Source organism: Talpa europaea (assembly GCF_964194135.1).
Source record: "Talpa europaea genome assembly, chromosome: 14".
In the NCBI taxonomy this organism is placed as follows: Eukaryota; Metazoa; Chordata; class Mammalia; order Eulipotyphla; family Talpidae; genus Talpa; species Talpa europaea.
Window position 1 is genome coordinate 67,366,324 of NC_140082.1, and position 17,038 is coordinate 67,383,361.

Here is a 17,038-nt window from a genome sequence, read left to right on the forward strand (position 1 = left end):
CTTAAAATGTGTGTTCTCAGAAAATCCATCTGCTTCTGTGAGGAAGAGAGCCTTTTAAAATTGGAGAGTTTTTTTAATAACCCATCATTGCTTAAGTCTGAAAGTACTTGGAATAAATCTGGAGGCAGATAGTGATGGATAACGGAATAAAGAAATTGTGATATGTATACTCAAGGTATACTACTTAGTATTAACAAAGATGAAATCTTGTCTTTTATGACAATATAGATGGAACCTGAGGTGATTGCGGTAAGTGAAACAAGTCAGAAAGTGAAAGATAATTACTGAACTGTTGCACTCATTTGTGGAATAGATAACTAAAGAAAACAAACTGGCAAAAAAAAAAAACCCTACTAGATTCTGTGAAAAATATGATGGTTACCAGATGGGGAAGGGGTGCGCTGAGAACGTAAGTGAGGAGAGTAGCAGCCCTGCAGCTTTGGTTGTGGGTGAGTGACAAGTATACATGATGCCTTGTGATGATGTACTCCCAAAACTATAGAATTTTGTAAATAATGGTAAGTGAAAACAATAAAATTTGAGTTTTTTAGGCAGAATTCTGACAAACTCTTTGGAAAGTCATAAATGCCACACTCCGGTTACTTTCTAATTTTGCCTTCTTGCAGAAAATGCAGAGATTTGAGCCTTTGTAATAGTTATGAATAATCCATTTTAACCCAGGAAACATTTTCAAAATTCTTATTTCTGGGATCACAAGCTAAGATCTTTATAATATGGAAAATTACAATTTGAAAATAGCCATTTACTGAGATTAAATGATTAAGTGTATCCTCTATTGCTTGAAATATTTCATACTGCCAACCTCACATATGCATAACATGCAACTTCTTTATACAAATGATTATAGGCCTGCAAGAGTCGTATTTCTTCCAGAATGTAATTGTTCCTAATGACAATAAAAAAGCATTTTAAGCTGGCATATTTACATTATTAAAATACTTTTACCTTGAAATGTTGTGCATTGTTTGAATACCTGTTTCATATCTTCTTTATTTTTTTCCATACAATTTCATATCTTCTTTATTTCTCCCTTTTTGTTATTTCTCCCATTTATTGTTTGTTTGGTTCTAGATTTAACTTTGGAATTTGATATACTTTAGGAAAATTTTGAAACATACAGACTGGAAGAAATTTAGAGAATTTATAGGATCTGTGAAATTTAGAGAATCTATATGTATAGAGAATCTATAATATCTTAGAAATATAAACATTAGAGAAAACTAAAATAGTGTTAAAGAACCAGAATCAGACCTGAAATTTTACATTTGGCTATTAATCTACCTTTTGAACTATTATTCAAAGAAGAGTTCTCGTATTATACTTTTTTAATTAAAAGATCTATTTTTTTATGCATAAGAACTGAGGTATAGGCCAGAGGTGTGGGAGGGGAGTGAGAGGATTCACCAGAGACAGAGTGGGGAACAGAACAGGCAGGTGTTCTGAAATACACTGCTGAGGGGAGCAGCAGGCAAGCCAGGAGAGGTCTACTGTGCCATACAGGCAGCTCGCTGGCCGGGGATCGAACTTGTGCTGCAGTGGCTGCGGAGAGCTTCATAGGTTGTATCTTAACCCCTTGTGCCATCAGGGAGGTCCATGTATTATACTTTTAATATTTCAAATCTGTAAGTGTCTTTAGAATTATAAATGAAAAGTTATCAGAGACATAAAAAGTTGCTGAAACATTTGGGTTATAATTTAAATCTTCTCAATCATTTGAATGAATTTTTTAAAGTCAAACTCTTTTCTTTACATCATCTTAGGGAAATGTTTCAGGAGTGAACTAAACATGAATATCAAATATAAATGTGACTTTACTTTTAGTCTGTACTCTGCCAAATATTGAAATGAAAGAGAAAAATTCACAGGCTTCCAAATTAGAAATGATTGATAGCATGTTTGCACACTCACAAACACACACACATGCACACATCCTTCTGCAACAGTGTGCACACGTAACTTCTACTTTTCAAAGAAATAAGAAATGAATGCAACATGGTATTAGTCAAATAAATGCTGCATAAAAAAAATCAGGAATTCGGAGGGGCGGAGCAACATGGCGGCGAGGAGACGCTGCGAGTAAGATCTCCCATTAAAAAAAGTTAATAGGGAGGAAAAGCGGCAGGTCCCAGTGAGAACTGGGACACGGAAGATAAATGGGTGACTCCAGCAAACTGCCCGAAGAAGAAAGTGGCCATAAAAGAGGACTAGAAGGGAGGGAAGCGCAGAACCCTGCTCCCCTCCCCCGCCCACAGAGGCGGCACTCTCCGACCAGCAGAGAGGAGGGAAACAACAAACCAAAACGGCCAACAAGAACAAAGGACGCAGCAAGCGGGACTGTGAGTGGAAAGGAACTATTGCAGCCACCACACCCCGTGAACGGGAGCTGAGGCGAACCCTGCAGGATTCGCCGCGGCGGGGAGCGAACGGCGGCTCCCGGCACCATTAGAGAAGAACAAAGACCCCGGGAGACACGCACACAGCCCGGGCTGCCAGTAAGCTTGCGCAGATAGCGGTGCGCTCGGCGCGCTTGAAAAGCAAGTGCAGACCTGGATAGCGGCTGCCCAGGTCCCCGCGCCTGCGACCTAGGCTTGGGAGACGACCTAGGCTTGCGGAGAGACATGCGGAGGTCCTCACTGAGGTGAAGGTCCCTCCCTGAGTAAGCAGGAACCAGGCGCCCAGGCACCGGAGCAGTGCAAAAGGCGCCATTCCCGCGCCACTGAACTGGGCTACAGCCCGCATCCTGGAACTGAGGGCTTTGGAACTGAGACCGGGGGCACGAAATTAGGGGCGTGGGTTCCCCACGACGGTGGGGCACAAGGCAGACACAGCACCCCAAAGCCGTTGAGGTGTACCCTACCATCCCCGCTCTGCTCCCTCTCACACGGGGTGGAAAATAAGCTCCCCAAGGGCTCTAGGAGAGATCTCTGGCGCCACCTAGCGACTTGAAGCCAGCAAAGGCTCCTGAAGGAGCTAGTGGCCAGCTGGGGAGTTAGCCCACACCCGGCCCCTTCCGAACAAGTAGTCTGAGCCCACAGGGAGAGCGAGCACCCACAGCCAGGGCAGACCAGGCACGCAGAAGAGTGTGCCTGACACCGGACGCGCAGGGAGTGTGTCCCACATCACCATTATAGAACAGGGACATTTCTTCAGTAAAGACTACCTGCAAAAGGCTTCCTCAGGAGCCAGAGGTGAGTGGGGGAAGTTCACCCACGACAGACCCCCTCTGGCCTGCAGTCCAAGCCCAGAAGGGGAGCAGGAACCTACCGCCGGGGCAGACCAGGCACACAGGGGAGTGTGTCCCCACATCGACATTTTAGGACAGGGACCTTTCTCCAATAAAGACTGCTTGAAACTGACAGATGACTCCTGGAGGAACCAGAGGGGAGCAGAGAAGCTCACCCAAGATGCCGGCCAGTCCCAACAACACAGTGTCCCAACGCATACGGCAAATTAGAAAACAGACAGTAGGGAGGAGAAGAACCACATGCAACCTAGCAACTCTCCAGAGAAAAAGCACACCACAAAAAGAAAACCAGCCCCCAGATTGCAACGACAGTAACTTGGAAGAACTTCTGAGCCTTCCAGAAAGAGAATTTAAAATTGCCGTGATTAAAAAACTGACAAAAGTCATAAAGGAAAACAATGATAAGGGAAAAATAATCAACGATCAGAAGAATGAAATTGAGTCCCTAAAGAGGGAAGTAAAAGAAATGCAGGAGATCAAAGAATTAGTGGAAGAACTAAAGAATTCTGGGAAAAGCAATGAAAGCAGAATTGATGAAATGGAAAAACGAATAAGTGCTCTTGAAGACACAGAAATAAAAAGAACCAAAACAGAAAAGGAAAGAGAAGTACGAAGGAAAAAGAATGAAGAAAGACTTCGGGAACTATCTGACTCCATGAGGAAAGGAAATATAAGAGTTATAGGAATACCAGAAGGAGAGGAGAGAGAAGTAGGAACAGAGAAAATATTCAAAGAGATAATTGAAGAGAACTTCCCAAATGTGAAGAAGGAGCTGAAAATTGCTATACAAGAAGCAAGAAGAACACCAAACTTCCACGACGAAAGAAAAAATACAGCAAGACACATAATAGTAAAGCTCCCTAGAATCCAGGACAAGGAAAAAATAATGAAGCTCGCAAGAGGGAAGAAACAGATAACATTCAAAGGAAAGCCAATCAGGCTGACATCAGACTTCTCCGAAGAAACACTACGGGCAAGGAGAGAGTGGAGGGACATAGTCAACAGACTCCAAGAAAACAGATGCCAACCAAGAATACTCTATCCCGCAAAGCTCTCCTTCCTCTTTGAAGAAAGAATATGGACCTTCCCAGACAAACAGAAACTCCGGAATTTCATTACAACTAAACCCCCACTCCAAAAAATACTACAAGGAGTCCTAAAGCCAGAACCTCAGAGGGACGAATAACAATGAAAGAAGGCCAAAAAAAAAAAAAGTTATTAAAACAATAAATAAATAAAATCAAAGGAAAGACAAACACAATGGCAAATACAGATGTTAACATATCAATATTAACTCTAAATGTAAATGGACGAAACTCTTCAATAAAAAGACACAGAGTTGCATCCTGGATTAAGAAACTAAACCCAACCTTTTGCTGTCTCCAGGAAACACATTTAGCTACAAAAGATAAAAATAGGCTCAAAGTTAAAGGATGGAAAACAATCCTACAAGCAAATGGACCAAAAAAGAAAGCAGGAACAGCTATACTTATATCAGATAAAACAGATTTCAAACTCAAAAAGATAAAAAGAGACCCCAATGGTCACTACATTATGATCAAGGGGACAATACTTCAAGAAGAAATAACACTCATTAACATATACTCACCAAACGAAGGAGCACCAAAATATATCAGACAACTGTTGTCCTCTCTGAAAACAGACATCGGAGAAAACACATACGTAGTGGGAGACTTCAACTCACCACTATCAACAATGGATAGATCAACAAGACAAAAAATAAGTAAAGAAACCAAAGCTCTAAATAAGGACCTAGAGCAATTGGGCTTAACAGACATCTATAGAACACTAAACCCCCAAAAAACGGAGTACACATTTTTCTCAAGCGCACACGGATCATTCTCCAGGATCGATCACATACTGGGGCACAAGACAAACATCTACAGATACACCAAGATTGAAATCATATCAACCATCTTTTCTGACCATGAAGGCATCAAACAAGAAATAAACCATAAAAAGAAGGCAAGGAACTTTCCTACCTCATGGAGATTAAAAACCACACTACTGGAAGACCACTGGACTAAGGAGGAGATCAAAGAAGAAATTAAAAAATTTTTTGAATTGAACGACAAGGAAGACACCAATATCCTAAATGTATGGGATGCAGCAAAAGCAGTAATAAGAGGAAAATATATAGCAATAGAAGCTCACATCAAGAAACAAGAAAGAACTCAAAGAAACAACCTAATCTCGAAGCTCAAAGATCTAGAAAAAGAACAACAAAAAAAACCCAAAACCAGTAGAAGAAAAGAAATAATAAAAACCAAAGCAGAAATAAATGAAATTGAAACTAAAAAAACAATCCAAAAGATCAATGAAACCAACAGCTGGTTCTTTGAAAAAATCAATAAAATAGACAAACCCCTAGCCAGGCTCACAAAGGAAAAAAGGGAGAAAGCACAAATAAACAGGGTCATCAATGAAAGAGGAGAAATCACAACGGACACAGCAGAAATCAAAAGAATAATCAGTAACTACTATGAACAGTTATATGGAAACAAGTTTAACAATCTAGAGGAGATGGACAAATTCCTACAACTCTACAATCACCCAAAGCTAGATAAAGAAGAAATAGAACACCTAAACAGACCAATTACAATTAGTGAAATTGAAATGGTAATCAAAAACCTCCCCAAAAACAAAAGCCCAGGACCTGATGGATTTACAAATGAATTCTACCAAACATTCAGAGACGAATTAGTGCCTATCCTTCACAAACTCTTCCAAAAAATTGAGAAGGAAGGGACAATACCAAACACGTTCTATGAAGCCAACATTACACTAATACCAAAACTGAACAAGGACAACACAAAAAAGGAAAACTACAGGCCAATCTCCCTAATGAACACTGATGCAAAAATCCTCAATAAAATTTTAGCCATCAGAATCCAACAATGTATCCATAAGATAATTCACCACGACCAAGTTGGATTCATTCCAGGGACACAAGGATGGTTTAACATCCGAAAATCAATCAACGTTATCCAACACATCAACAAAAAGAAATATAAAAACCATATGATAATATCAATAGATGCTGAGAAAGCTTTTGACAAAGTGCAACACCCATTCATGATAAAAGCCCTTGAAATTCTTGGGATACAAGGAACATACCTTAACATCATAAAGGCCATCTATGACAAGCCAACAGCCAGTATCATTCTCAATGGTGAAAAGCTGAAAGCAATTCCATTAAGATCTGGAACAAGACAAGGATGTCCACTCTCTCCACTGCTTTTCAATATAATACTGGAAGTCCTAGCCAGGGCAATAAGACAAGAGAAAGACATCCAAGGAATCCAAATAGGAAAAGAAGAAGTCAAACTATCACTATTTGCAGACGATATGATATTATACATAGAGAACCCCAAAAACTCCACAGAAAAGCTAATTCAACTCATCAATCAGTTCAGTAAAGTGGCAGGATACAAAATCAACACGCAAAAGTCAGTAGCCTTCCTATACACAAACAATAAATCTGAAGAAGAAGAAATCAAAAAAACCATCCCTTTTGTTATTGAAACAAAAAAAATCAAATATTTGGGAATAAATCTAACAAAAGAGGTAAAGGACCTATACAAAGAAAACTATAAAACACTGTTAAAAGAAATAGAAGAAGACACAAAGAAATGGAGAGACATCCCCTGCTCATGGATTGGAAGAATAAACATTATTAAAATGGCCATCTTTCCAAAAGCAATATACAGATTCAATGCTATTCCAATCAAAATTTCAATGTCATTCTTCAAAGAAATAGAACAATTATTGATGAAATTCATATGGAATCACAAAAAACCCCGAATAGCCAAAGCTCTCCTGAAAAAAAAAGAAGGGAATGGAGGCATCACACTCCCAGACTTCAAACTATACTACAAAGCCATAATCATCAAAACTGCATGGTATTGGAACAAGAACAGACATACAGACCAATGGAATCGAATAGAAAATCCAGAATAAACCCACAGATTTATGGTCAACTTCTTTGACAAAGGAGCAAAGACTATGCATTGGAGCAAAGAAAGTTTGTTCAATAAATGGTGCTGGGAAAACTCGGTCGCTACATGCAAAAGAATGAAGCTTGACCACTACCTCACACCATACACAAAAATCAACTCAAAATGGATTAAAGAACTAGACATAAGACCTGAAACCATAAAATATATAGAAGGAAAGATAGGCGAAACACTACGTGATCTGCACATCAAAGACATCTTTACAGACACATCACCCAAAGCAGTGATAGTGAAGGCAAAGATAAACAGCTGGGACTACATCAAATTAAAGAGCTTCTGCACAGCAAAAGAGACAATAACAAAAACAAAGAGAAACCCCACCAACTGGGAGAACATTTTTGCACCCAACACTAATGATAAAGGACTGATCACAAAAATCTGCAAAGAGCTGATGAGACTCAACAACAACAAAGAAAAGAATCCAGTCAAAAAATGGGCAGAAGAGCTAAAAGGAAACTTCTCTGAAGAGGAAATGCAAATGGCCAACAGGCATATGAAAAAATGTTCAACATCACTTGCCATCAGGGAAATGCAAATCAAAACTACCATGAGATACCATCTTACACCAGTGAGAATGGCACATATTAAAAAAACTAGCAACAACAAATGCTGGCGAGGGTGTGGAGAAAAAGGAATTCTTCTGCACTGTTGGTGGGAGTGCAAACTGGTCCAACCACTGTGGAAAGCTGTGTGGAGATTTCTGGACCTACTAAACATAGAGCTTCCATATGATCCAGCAATTCCACTCCTAGGTATTTACCCAAAGGACACAGAAACATCAATTCCAAAGAACACCTGCACCCCTATGTTTATAGCAACACTGTTTACAATAGCTAAGCTTTGGAAACAACCCAAATGCCCAAAAATAGATGACTGGATCAAGAAGATGTGGTACATATACACCATGGAATATTACTCAGCATTCAAAAAAGATAAACACATGCAATTTGCAGCAACATGGATGGCGCTGGAAGGGATCATGCTCAGCGAAATAAGCCAAAAAGAAAAAGAAAAATACCGGATGGTCTCACTCATAGCAGGAATCTAGAAAACTTAAATAAGGGACCAGGAAAATGAATAACTATAAGAAAGTGAAAATCAAAATCAACAAAAAACTATGAACCAAAGACACTTTTAGGGGGGCGGGGGCGGGAGGGGAGGGATTGGGGTCAGAATGGGGGGGTTGCAATTGTATGGGGAATATAACAATAAAATTTATTATAAAAAAATTAAAAAAAATAAAAAATCAGGAATTCTATTTCATTTCTTCCTGATTTATCAATCAAGTTCTATTTCCTTAAGCAATTTCCTTATTTATTTAGGTCTCAGTTTAGAGTTGCTCATTATATATTTCCTCATACTTATTTCTGAAGGAAGTCAATAAATGTATGAAGGACTAATAAAAATGGAGCCCCGGGCCTCCCCGGTGGGGCAGCGGTTGAGCGCTGGGTTGCGAAGCTGCCCGCAGCCTCTGCGGCGCCGGTTCGATCCCCGGCTGCTCCCCGGCCACCAGAGGAGGGTCCCACATGGCGCGCAGACCTCTCCTGCAGCCCGCTGCTCCCCTCAGCAGTATACTTCGGTCCTTCTGCCTGCTCTGCTCCCAGCTCTGGCTCTGGTGAATTCTCTCACCCTCCCGCGCTTCTGACTGTACCCAGTGCATGTATAAACAAAACAAACAAACAAATAAATAAATAAAATAAAACATGCCTCTATTAAAAAAAAAAAATTAAAAAAAAAAAAACAAACAAATAAAAAATCTTTAAAAAAAAAAAAAAATAATGGAGCCCCGTTGGTCTATTGGCTATAGATATTTAATATTAATTCAAAAAAGTATTTGGCACTCTGCAAGAGTGATAAAGCATGAACAGCATTATGCCAGGAGCTTTATCCAATAAGAATGCAGAATAAGTTATCATTACACAATGAAGTGAATGGAACAATAATTATATGTATAGAATGTGATAAATATTCAATAAAAGGGCACCAATGACGGTTTTAAGTTAAAGAAAGCTTGTTGGAGGAAATGCTACCTGAATTGCATTTTAAAATATACAGGAATTAGTCAGAAAGGTAAGAAAGGGGAGTTTCCAAGAAGGAACAACATGGCACAGTTTCAGAGGAGAAAAATAACATGGCATGTGTCAGAATCTGTCACAAGTTCAGGGCTGGAACTTCAGCCAAGGTAAATGGTTGGAGGTCAAATTGGGGAGAAGGCAAAGACCCACAACAGGAGGACCTGACTGCTGGGAGCCTTGTGACCCTCAGGAGCCCCTGCTGCTTTGAACCAAAGGAGTTATGCTTTAGGCAGAATCTATGCTGGTTGCAGAGGATGTACTTGACAAGACCAGAGACAAAAAAAAACACTTTATAGCCGCTGTTGTGGCCTAGGTCAAGAATGAGAACCACGACTAGGGCAGTCTTAGGAAGCATAGAATGAAGGGAGGATATTCCAGGAATATTATGAAGGGTGTGGGGACTGTAAAAGGGAGAACAGACAGAAGAATGCTTCCCAGGTTTTTCCTGTAGAAAATGAGAGCTCTACAAAGTAAGCAAGGCTATACAAAGTGTAGGGATTATATGTTAATTGTATTTCAATTTAAAAGAAAGAATAGAGAAATAAGCAAGTTCATGAATTTGAAGTTCTTATAATGATATACATCTTCAGATCTATAAAGATCTTATAAAGACATATAAAATGCAATCTGCAGAAGAGTACTGTGGGGATGTAAATTTGGAGCTCTTCGGACTACAGAAGACAGCTAAAACAAGTATATAGCTATATGCAAGCCTCTGAGGAGATAGCACCTTAAAGTGAGAACAGAGGGGTCTCCCTGGTGCCTCAAGGGGTTAGGCAAAGCACTGTGAAGCTATCCTCAGCCTCTGCAGCACGGTTCAATCCCTGGCCAGGGAGTTACCCACATGGTGCAGCAGAACTTTCCTGTCTTGACTGCTGCTCCCCTCAGCAGTGCATTTCAGTCAGTCTCCCTGTTCTGTTCCCCACTCCATCTCTGATGAATCCTCTCACCCCCCCACACCTCTGGCCTGTATCCCAGTTCTTGTATGCATAAATAAATAAATCTTTTTTTAAAAAGTGAGAACAAGGGAAGATGATGGAATCTTAGGTGAGTACTGATATTTAGAGGGTAGACTATAGAACAGAGAAAGTTGCAAACAAAGACCATAGAGGCTATGGAATAAATTTTCAAGAAGCAAGTTTTATTTTTTTATTTTTTTTAATTTTTAAAAAATTTTTTAAACAATATTTGCATCCCCCCACCCCCTCTACCCAAAGGACACAAAAACATTGATTCAGAAGAACACCAGTACACCTATTTTTATTGCAGCACTATTTACAATAGGTAAAACCTGGAAACAACCCAAATGCCCAAAAATAGATGACTGGTATATGAAGATGTGGTATATATACACAATAGAATTCAGCAATCAAAAAAGATAAACTCATGCCATTCACAGCAACATGGATGGAGCTAGAAGGAATTATGCTCAGTGAAATAAGCCAGAAGGAAAAATAAAAATATCGGACGGTTTCACTTATCGCAGGAATATAGGGGAACCAAATAAGACATCAGTGTAAAAAAAATAATAACAATACAAAACACAACAAAGCAAAAACGGACAATGATAAACCAGAGACATCCTGCAGGGGAGGAGGAGGGAGAGGGGTGAGAGGAGGGAGGAGCACAGGGGACTGCGGTGATGGTGCACAGGTGCCTTGGGGGAGGAAATTCTATGGAGACTCAAGAAGCAAGTTTTAAAAGAAAGCCTACAGATGGCCAACGTGGACATGAAAAAAATAAAAGCACATCACTACTTATCTTCAGGGGACTGAAAATCAAAATACAATGATATAACCAACTCACACCTTTGAAAACAGCCATGTCAAAAAGACCAGAAACTACAAGGATGCTGGTGAAGATGTGGGAAAAAAGGAACCACCCTGCACTGTTGATGGGAATGTAGGTTTGTTCAGCCCTTATGGAAAACAATATGTAGTATTCTCAAACTATTAAAAATAGATCCAGCACATGATTCAGCAATTCCATTCCTAGATACCTACCTAAGGCATGCAAACACTGATTTGGAAGAATATGTGCACTTCCACATTCACTGTAGTACTATTTACAATAGTCAAGCTATGGAAACCACCTAAGTGCCCAAAGACACATGGGTGGATTAGGAAGATGTGGTATATAAACACAATGGAACACAACTCAGATAGATAGATAGATAGATAGATAGATAGATAGATAGATAGATAGATAGATAGATAGATAGATAGATAGATAGATGGATAGATAGATAGATAGATATAAAGGTAAACTTTGTATATATATAAAGGTATATATATATAAAGATATAGGGTATATATATAAAGATAAAGGTATATATATATAAAGGTGTATATATATAAATGTAAACTTTATATATCTATAAAGGTGTGTGTGTGTATGTGTGTGTATATATATATAGATATATACATATATAAAGGTAAACTCTTGCCATTTGCTAATATGGATAGAGCTGGGATTATGCTAAGTGAAATAAAAAGGAGAGAGATGTTTTCACTTATTCATAGAATATAGGGAAATAAAAAAGGGGGGTTAGATAAAACAAAATCATACCCTAGAAATCTAACTAAGCTACCAGACAGGATGGGGAGGGTGGAGAGCAAAGTGGGGAGGGTTACAATGGGCTGTAGTGAAGGACTTTCAGTGCCTTGGTGGGAGGCGTGATCCTATACCTTGAAATCATGCAGTGTTGTAAACTAATGCTACCTCAATTAAAAAAAAAATAGGGTACAGGTATCCTTTCGAATTAGTTTTTGTGTCCTTAGGGGTCAATCCCTAGGAGATGACTGGATCAAGAAGGTGTGGTATATATACACAATGGAATAGTGTTCAGCAATCAAAAAAGATAAACTCATGCCATTTGCAGCAACATGGACAGAGCTAAAAGGGATTATGCTCAGTGAAATAATTTAGATGGAAAAAGAAAAATATCGGATGGTTTCACTTATAGGAGAAATACCAAATAAGGGATCAGCAAAAAAATAATAACAAGAAAAAACACAAGAAAACAAAATTAAATAGACAACTATAAACCAGAGACATTCTGCAGGAGGGGGGAAGGAGAGGGATTAAAACAAGGATGGGAAGAACACAAGGGCCTATGGCGATGGTGCACCAGTGAATTGGTGGTGCAAATTCTATGGGGATTACACCCGAGATAAGAAAGCAAACATTGTAAAAAAAAAATTGAACAATGATGTAAAATATGTATAAATAAATAAATTATAAAATTAAAATAAGAAACAAGGAACTATCAGCAGAGACACAGGTAGAACTGAATAATGTCCATTAGATTTGGCAATTTGTATATCGCTGATGACTTTGAAAAGATTTGCAAAAGAACAGGAGGCTGGAGGTCAGAGGCAGTAGTCTGAGGAGTGAACACAAGGTGAGGAAATAAAGTCAGAGGCTCTAGATCGCACTGTCAAGAAGTTTTGTTCAAAGGATGAGAGGTTTTGCACCAGCAACAGGGCAATGTGGAGTTAAGGGAGGGATCTCTGAATGGAGAGATTTATAGTTGTTGTTGTTGTTTTTTTTTTTTCTCAAATTAAAAGAAGACCAGAGAGGGAGAAGTTAAAGATATTTTGAGGAAGTAATGACTAGCAAATTCAGTGCAGCTGGTCAAGTGATCAGCTTGCAGTGAAGAGGCAGGTTTGGGTCTGATAGAGAGGAAGTTGCCTTATCCTCTGAGCATGAAGGAAAGGCAGAAGGATGCATCTGGCCTCAATTTTGTGAATAAAGGAAGAAGTAAGTTTCTCTGGAGTGGACAAAGTTTGGAATAATTACAGACAGTGGAAATGATTCAAAAGAAGCCCAGGATTGGTGGACGATGTTGAGAGTCAGCATGAATCTTATTTGTTCCACCTGCACAAGACTGAGGTGGTTTTTTCCAGTAGTCCTCAGCTTTGTGATTGTAGAAATAGACAGAGGAAATTATAATCTAGTGTGTAGATTTCGCCAAAAGCAAGAGGAAAGGAGAGGAAGAAAAGTCCTGTTTTGAGGATTTGATCCTCAAATCAAGTCCTGATCAGAATTGAGATTAGGCTGGTCAGAGAAAGGAAGCCAGGAGGACCTGGCAGAGCAGGAAAAGGTGCAAGGATCATGGATCTTGGCTTGAATGTGTCAAGGAGCAGCTTAGCACAAATAAGAGAGTGGGGAAACATGAAGGACTGGAGACTGGGTCAGATATAAAGAAAGACCTTGCAGAGGCCACGATTATGAAACTGTTATGTTAGGAAATTGAATAATATGTCATTAGTGTGAATAGTGAATCATCCCAGAGTCAGGGAAAGTTTTAAATAAGTAAACAGGTCTACAAATGACAGACCAGGGAGAGAGAGTGATTTAAAGCTTGTCCTTAATGATTGACAAGTATTTGTTTTTTAACACAAGAAGTGACATTTTTAGAAGTAACATTTTGTATATTGGGGGATGGGAGTTTGACCCCACATCCTAAACCAAATGGGCAGATTCTTGCTGAAAATATACATAAAGACTTTAGAGAAGCTGTGACCTTAGGAAAGACTCAGGGTTAGTGAAGACAGAAGATTAAAGACACAACAAGCAAGAGGTTGAACCTATAGGGGAAACTGTCTAGAGTGGTAGGAGGCTTGGTGGGGAGAGAGAAATCTAAGAACCATCTGGAAATAAGAGTGAAAGAAAGCTCAGAAATCCAGAGAAGAAACACATTTTGGGGGCATTTATCAAAGAAGAGAAATTTGAGTGGCATATGGAAAGAGAGGGCGTGTCCAAGACTCCTAACTGGAATTTGTTAGAAAGTTTGTTCTTAGCACACAAAAGTTCTGAGGCCCAGTTTGGGCTAAAGTGCAACAAGTAGTTGTCAGTCTATCTCTGCTCTTGACCCACAAATCCTGGTGGTGGAGACTTTATTTTAGGCTGGGACCTATCTCAGCAAAGCATTTTCTCTTGTTGCCCTAACTTAAAGAGGCTTGCATTTTTCAACATATCCTACAAGATTATTGATGTATTACAGGGGAAAGTAATGATCAGATTAATGTGTTCTGTATAGTTCAGTAAGTTTCTTTTCCAAAACTAACTTATTTTCTTTATTTTTTATTTATATGGATCTTATTTCTATAGGACATATTGGCCAGACTTGGATGGGAAAATAAGAGAAGCATTAGTTTTGCGAAGTGTTAAAGTTCGACTTCTCATAAGCTTCTGGAAGGAAACTGACCCCCTTACATTTAACTTTATTTCATCTCTTAAAGCTATTTGCACTGAAATAGTCAACTGCAGTTTGAAAGTTGTAAGTATTATATTGACTGTGTTATTAAAGAGTTTATTCTTTTCACCCAATTATGAATGCTGTAAGCATCACATATATGTTTTCAGTAAGAATCAGGGTAACAATCTTTAATAATGAGAAATTTTTTAAAAAGAAGCAATTTTCCAAAACAATGTAAAAAAAAGGATGAGAACCCAAGGGTTCTGGCGCCTCCCCACTTGTCCCTCTTTACACACACTCTGTTGTATCTTCTCTGCTTGGTTTGAACTGCTCCTCACCAATCATTCTTATTTATAGTGTGACCTGAATAGACTCCACCAGGCCTGACATCCCCTAACTTGTGCTCCTGTACTTGCTTCAGTTCCTGCGGGCCACATGTTAATCTGTCTCTGCACACCTTGATGGAGGCAAGATTAGGAATCACTAGTATTTTAAATGTACTAATCTCTAGCTCATCTTTGACTTTCTTTGGTGCTCCTATCTATCACCCTCTTCCTCTCCTCCTGGCCTCTGTACATGTTATTTCTTCTACCTACCATCCCCTTCTCCATGCTTTACCTGGATATTTATTGCCCACTAATCTTTTAGGTCTCAACTTTGCCCAACTTCCACTGAAGTCACTCAACAAATGCACACTGAGACTCTGCTCTGTGCCGGCCCTCTTCTAGGAGATGGGTCTGTGCACCACACAGCATTTAGGGATCCGGGTTGACAGGGATTCCACCCTTGACTTTGGCACATGGTTTCCAGTATTGTCCTGAGCCTCCATATCCCAATATCAAACAGGGGAAGAGAGAAATAGGAGCAAACACTTATGGATTAAGTGGTGTACTTGCTTTAACCTTCATCCCACTGCCCAGAAATTACTCACCTGGATATTTTTAATGGCAAAGGAGGTTTATGAGTTTGGTCCAAATGGCAGCAGTGTTTCCAAGGTGATGAAGGAACAAGCTTGTGAACCAGCACATTCCGAAATTCTGGGCACCCTCTATCCCTTTTACTCTCTTCCCACATAGAGACCACTCAAACCCCCACCAGTCAGTCGCTGCACAGCTGAAAGTGTGGACACCCCAGTGATGTAAAGTCTGGATATAGCATCTCACAATTCAATGACATCAAAATTAAAACCAACAACAACTCCCAATAAAGCCAAAGTGAAAATTAAACTTACCTCCCTCCCCACTCAACAAGGGCAGGGTAAGGTCAGTAAAAACTCCATACAGAAAAGGAGATCCACAGTGGTCACAGCAATAGTAATATTCTTCTAGGTATGTGTTACAAAGTTCTCATTCTCCTGCTTGTTCAAACCAAGGACCAACTGTTGTTTTCAGGCATGGAAAGTTCAAGGAGTTTTAGGTCCTAGCTCTTTAGAAGGGCAATTTTCTCAGAAATGGACTTCTGATCTATTTGCTTTTAGTCACTTTTATGTACCAGTAGTCAGAGCCAGTGTGTAATTCTGGTGCTTGATTAATTATGCTTCCTTGTCTATATACTCTTTTTTTTTAATTTTTTTAAATTTTTTAATTTTATATATTTTTTACATAATTTTTCATTTTTGCACAATGTATGCATTTTCATCTTGGTTATAGTCCCCATACAATTCCCACCCCCCCTTTGTTTTGTTCCTACTCCCTCCTCCACACACACACCCCCACCCCGTAGTAGTGTGTCTCTGGTTTATAGTTGATAGTTGCTTGTTGATTTTGATTTTCACTTTATTATAATTAGTCTTTTCCCTGTATACTTCTGCCTCTCTCTACTCTGCACCCTCTTTTCTCCTCCCTTTTCAGCAGTAGCTTCATTCAGGCCATCAGAATTGGGTGAGAAGACCACACCAATTATAATTGCACCAGTTATCTGATCTTGTGGCAGGACTGAGTCTTAACTGGCTTCACTCACTTAATGAAGTTTTCAAACTGGTTTTCTACTACTGAACTCTATGATTATCAACTTTTCCAATTATTTGAAATACCAGATTTCTGGTCTATTTTCTTATAACTGCCTGCAAAGCAGCAAATCCTGACTTTCTAAAGTACTAATAATAACCAGCACATGCTACAAACATACTGATTTCCAGTCCCTGCCCTACAACCAAAGATTCAGGTATCTTCCTATGAGCTCAGTCTTAATTTAAGCCTTATCTAAGCATTTACCAATTTCAATAGAAGCCTGAGGCACAAGTTTGGCAACTTCTGGTGCCAGTCCCTCTCTTTTAGTTCCATCTACCCTGACCTTAGTTGAAACTGGAACCATACTTTTCAGGTCACATCAAAATTGAAATTCAGGGGCCTCCCCGGGTGGCGCAGCAGTTGAGCGCTGGGTTGCAAAGCTGCCCACGGCCTCTGCAGCGCCGGTTTGCTCCCCGGCCACCGGAGGAGGATCCCGCATGGCGCGCAGA

At 39.6% G+C, this 17,038-nt stretch overlaps 1 protein-coding gene across 2 annotated transcripts in view; it reads left to right on the top strand.

Moving 5' to 3' along the window:
• Positions 1 to 17,038, top strand: part of PLD5 (phospholipase D family member 5) — a gene marked incomplete at its 5' end in the record, with an annotated part of 439,585 nt that overhangs the window by 407,084 nt on the left and 15,463 nt on the right. For both annotated transcript variants that reach the window (XM_084253047.1, XM_084253048.1), the window contains one exon: positions 14,493 to 14,661. In XM_084253047.1, the coding sequence (XP_084109173.1) occupies positions 14,493 to 14,661 (169 nt within the window). The remainder of the gene's footprint in view (positions 1 to 14,492; positions 14,662 to 17,038) is intronic.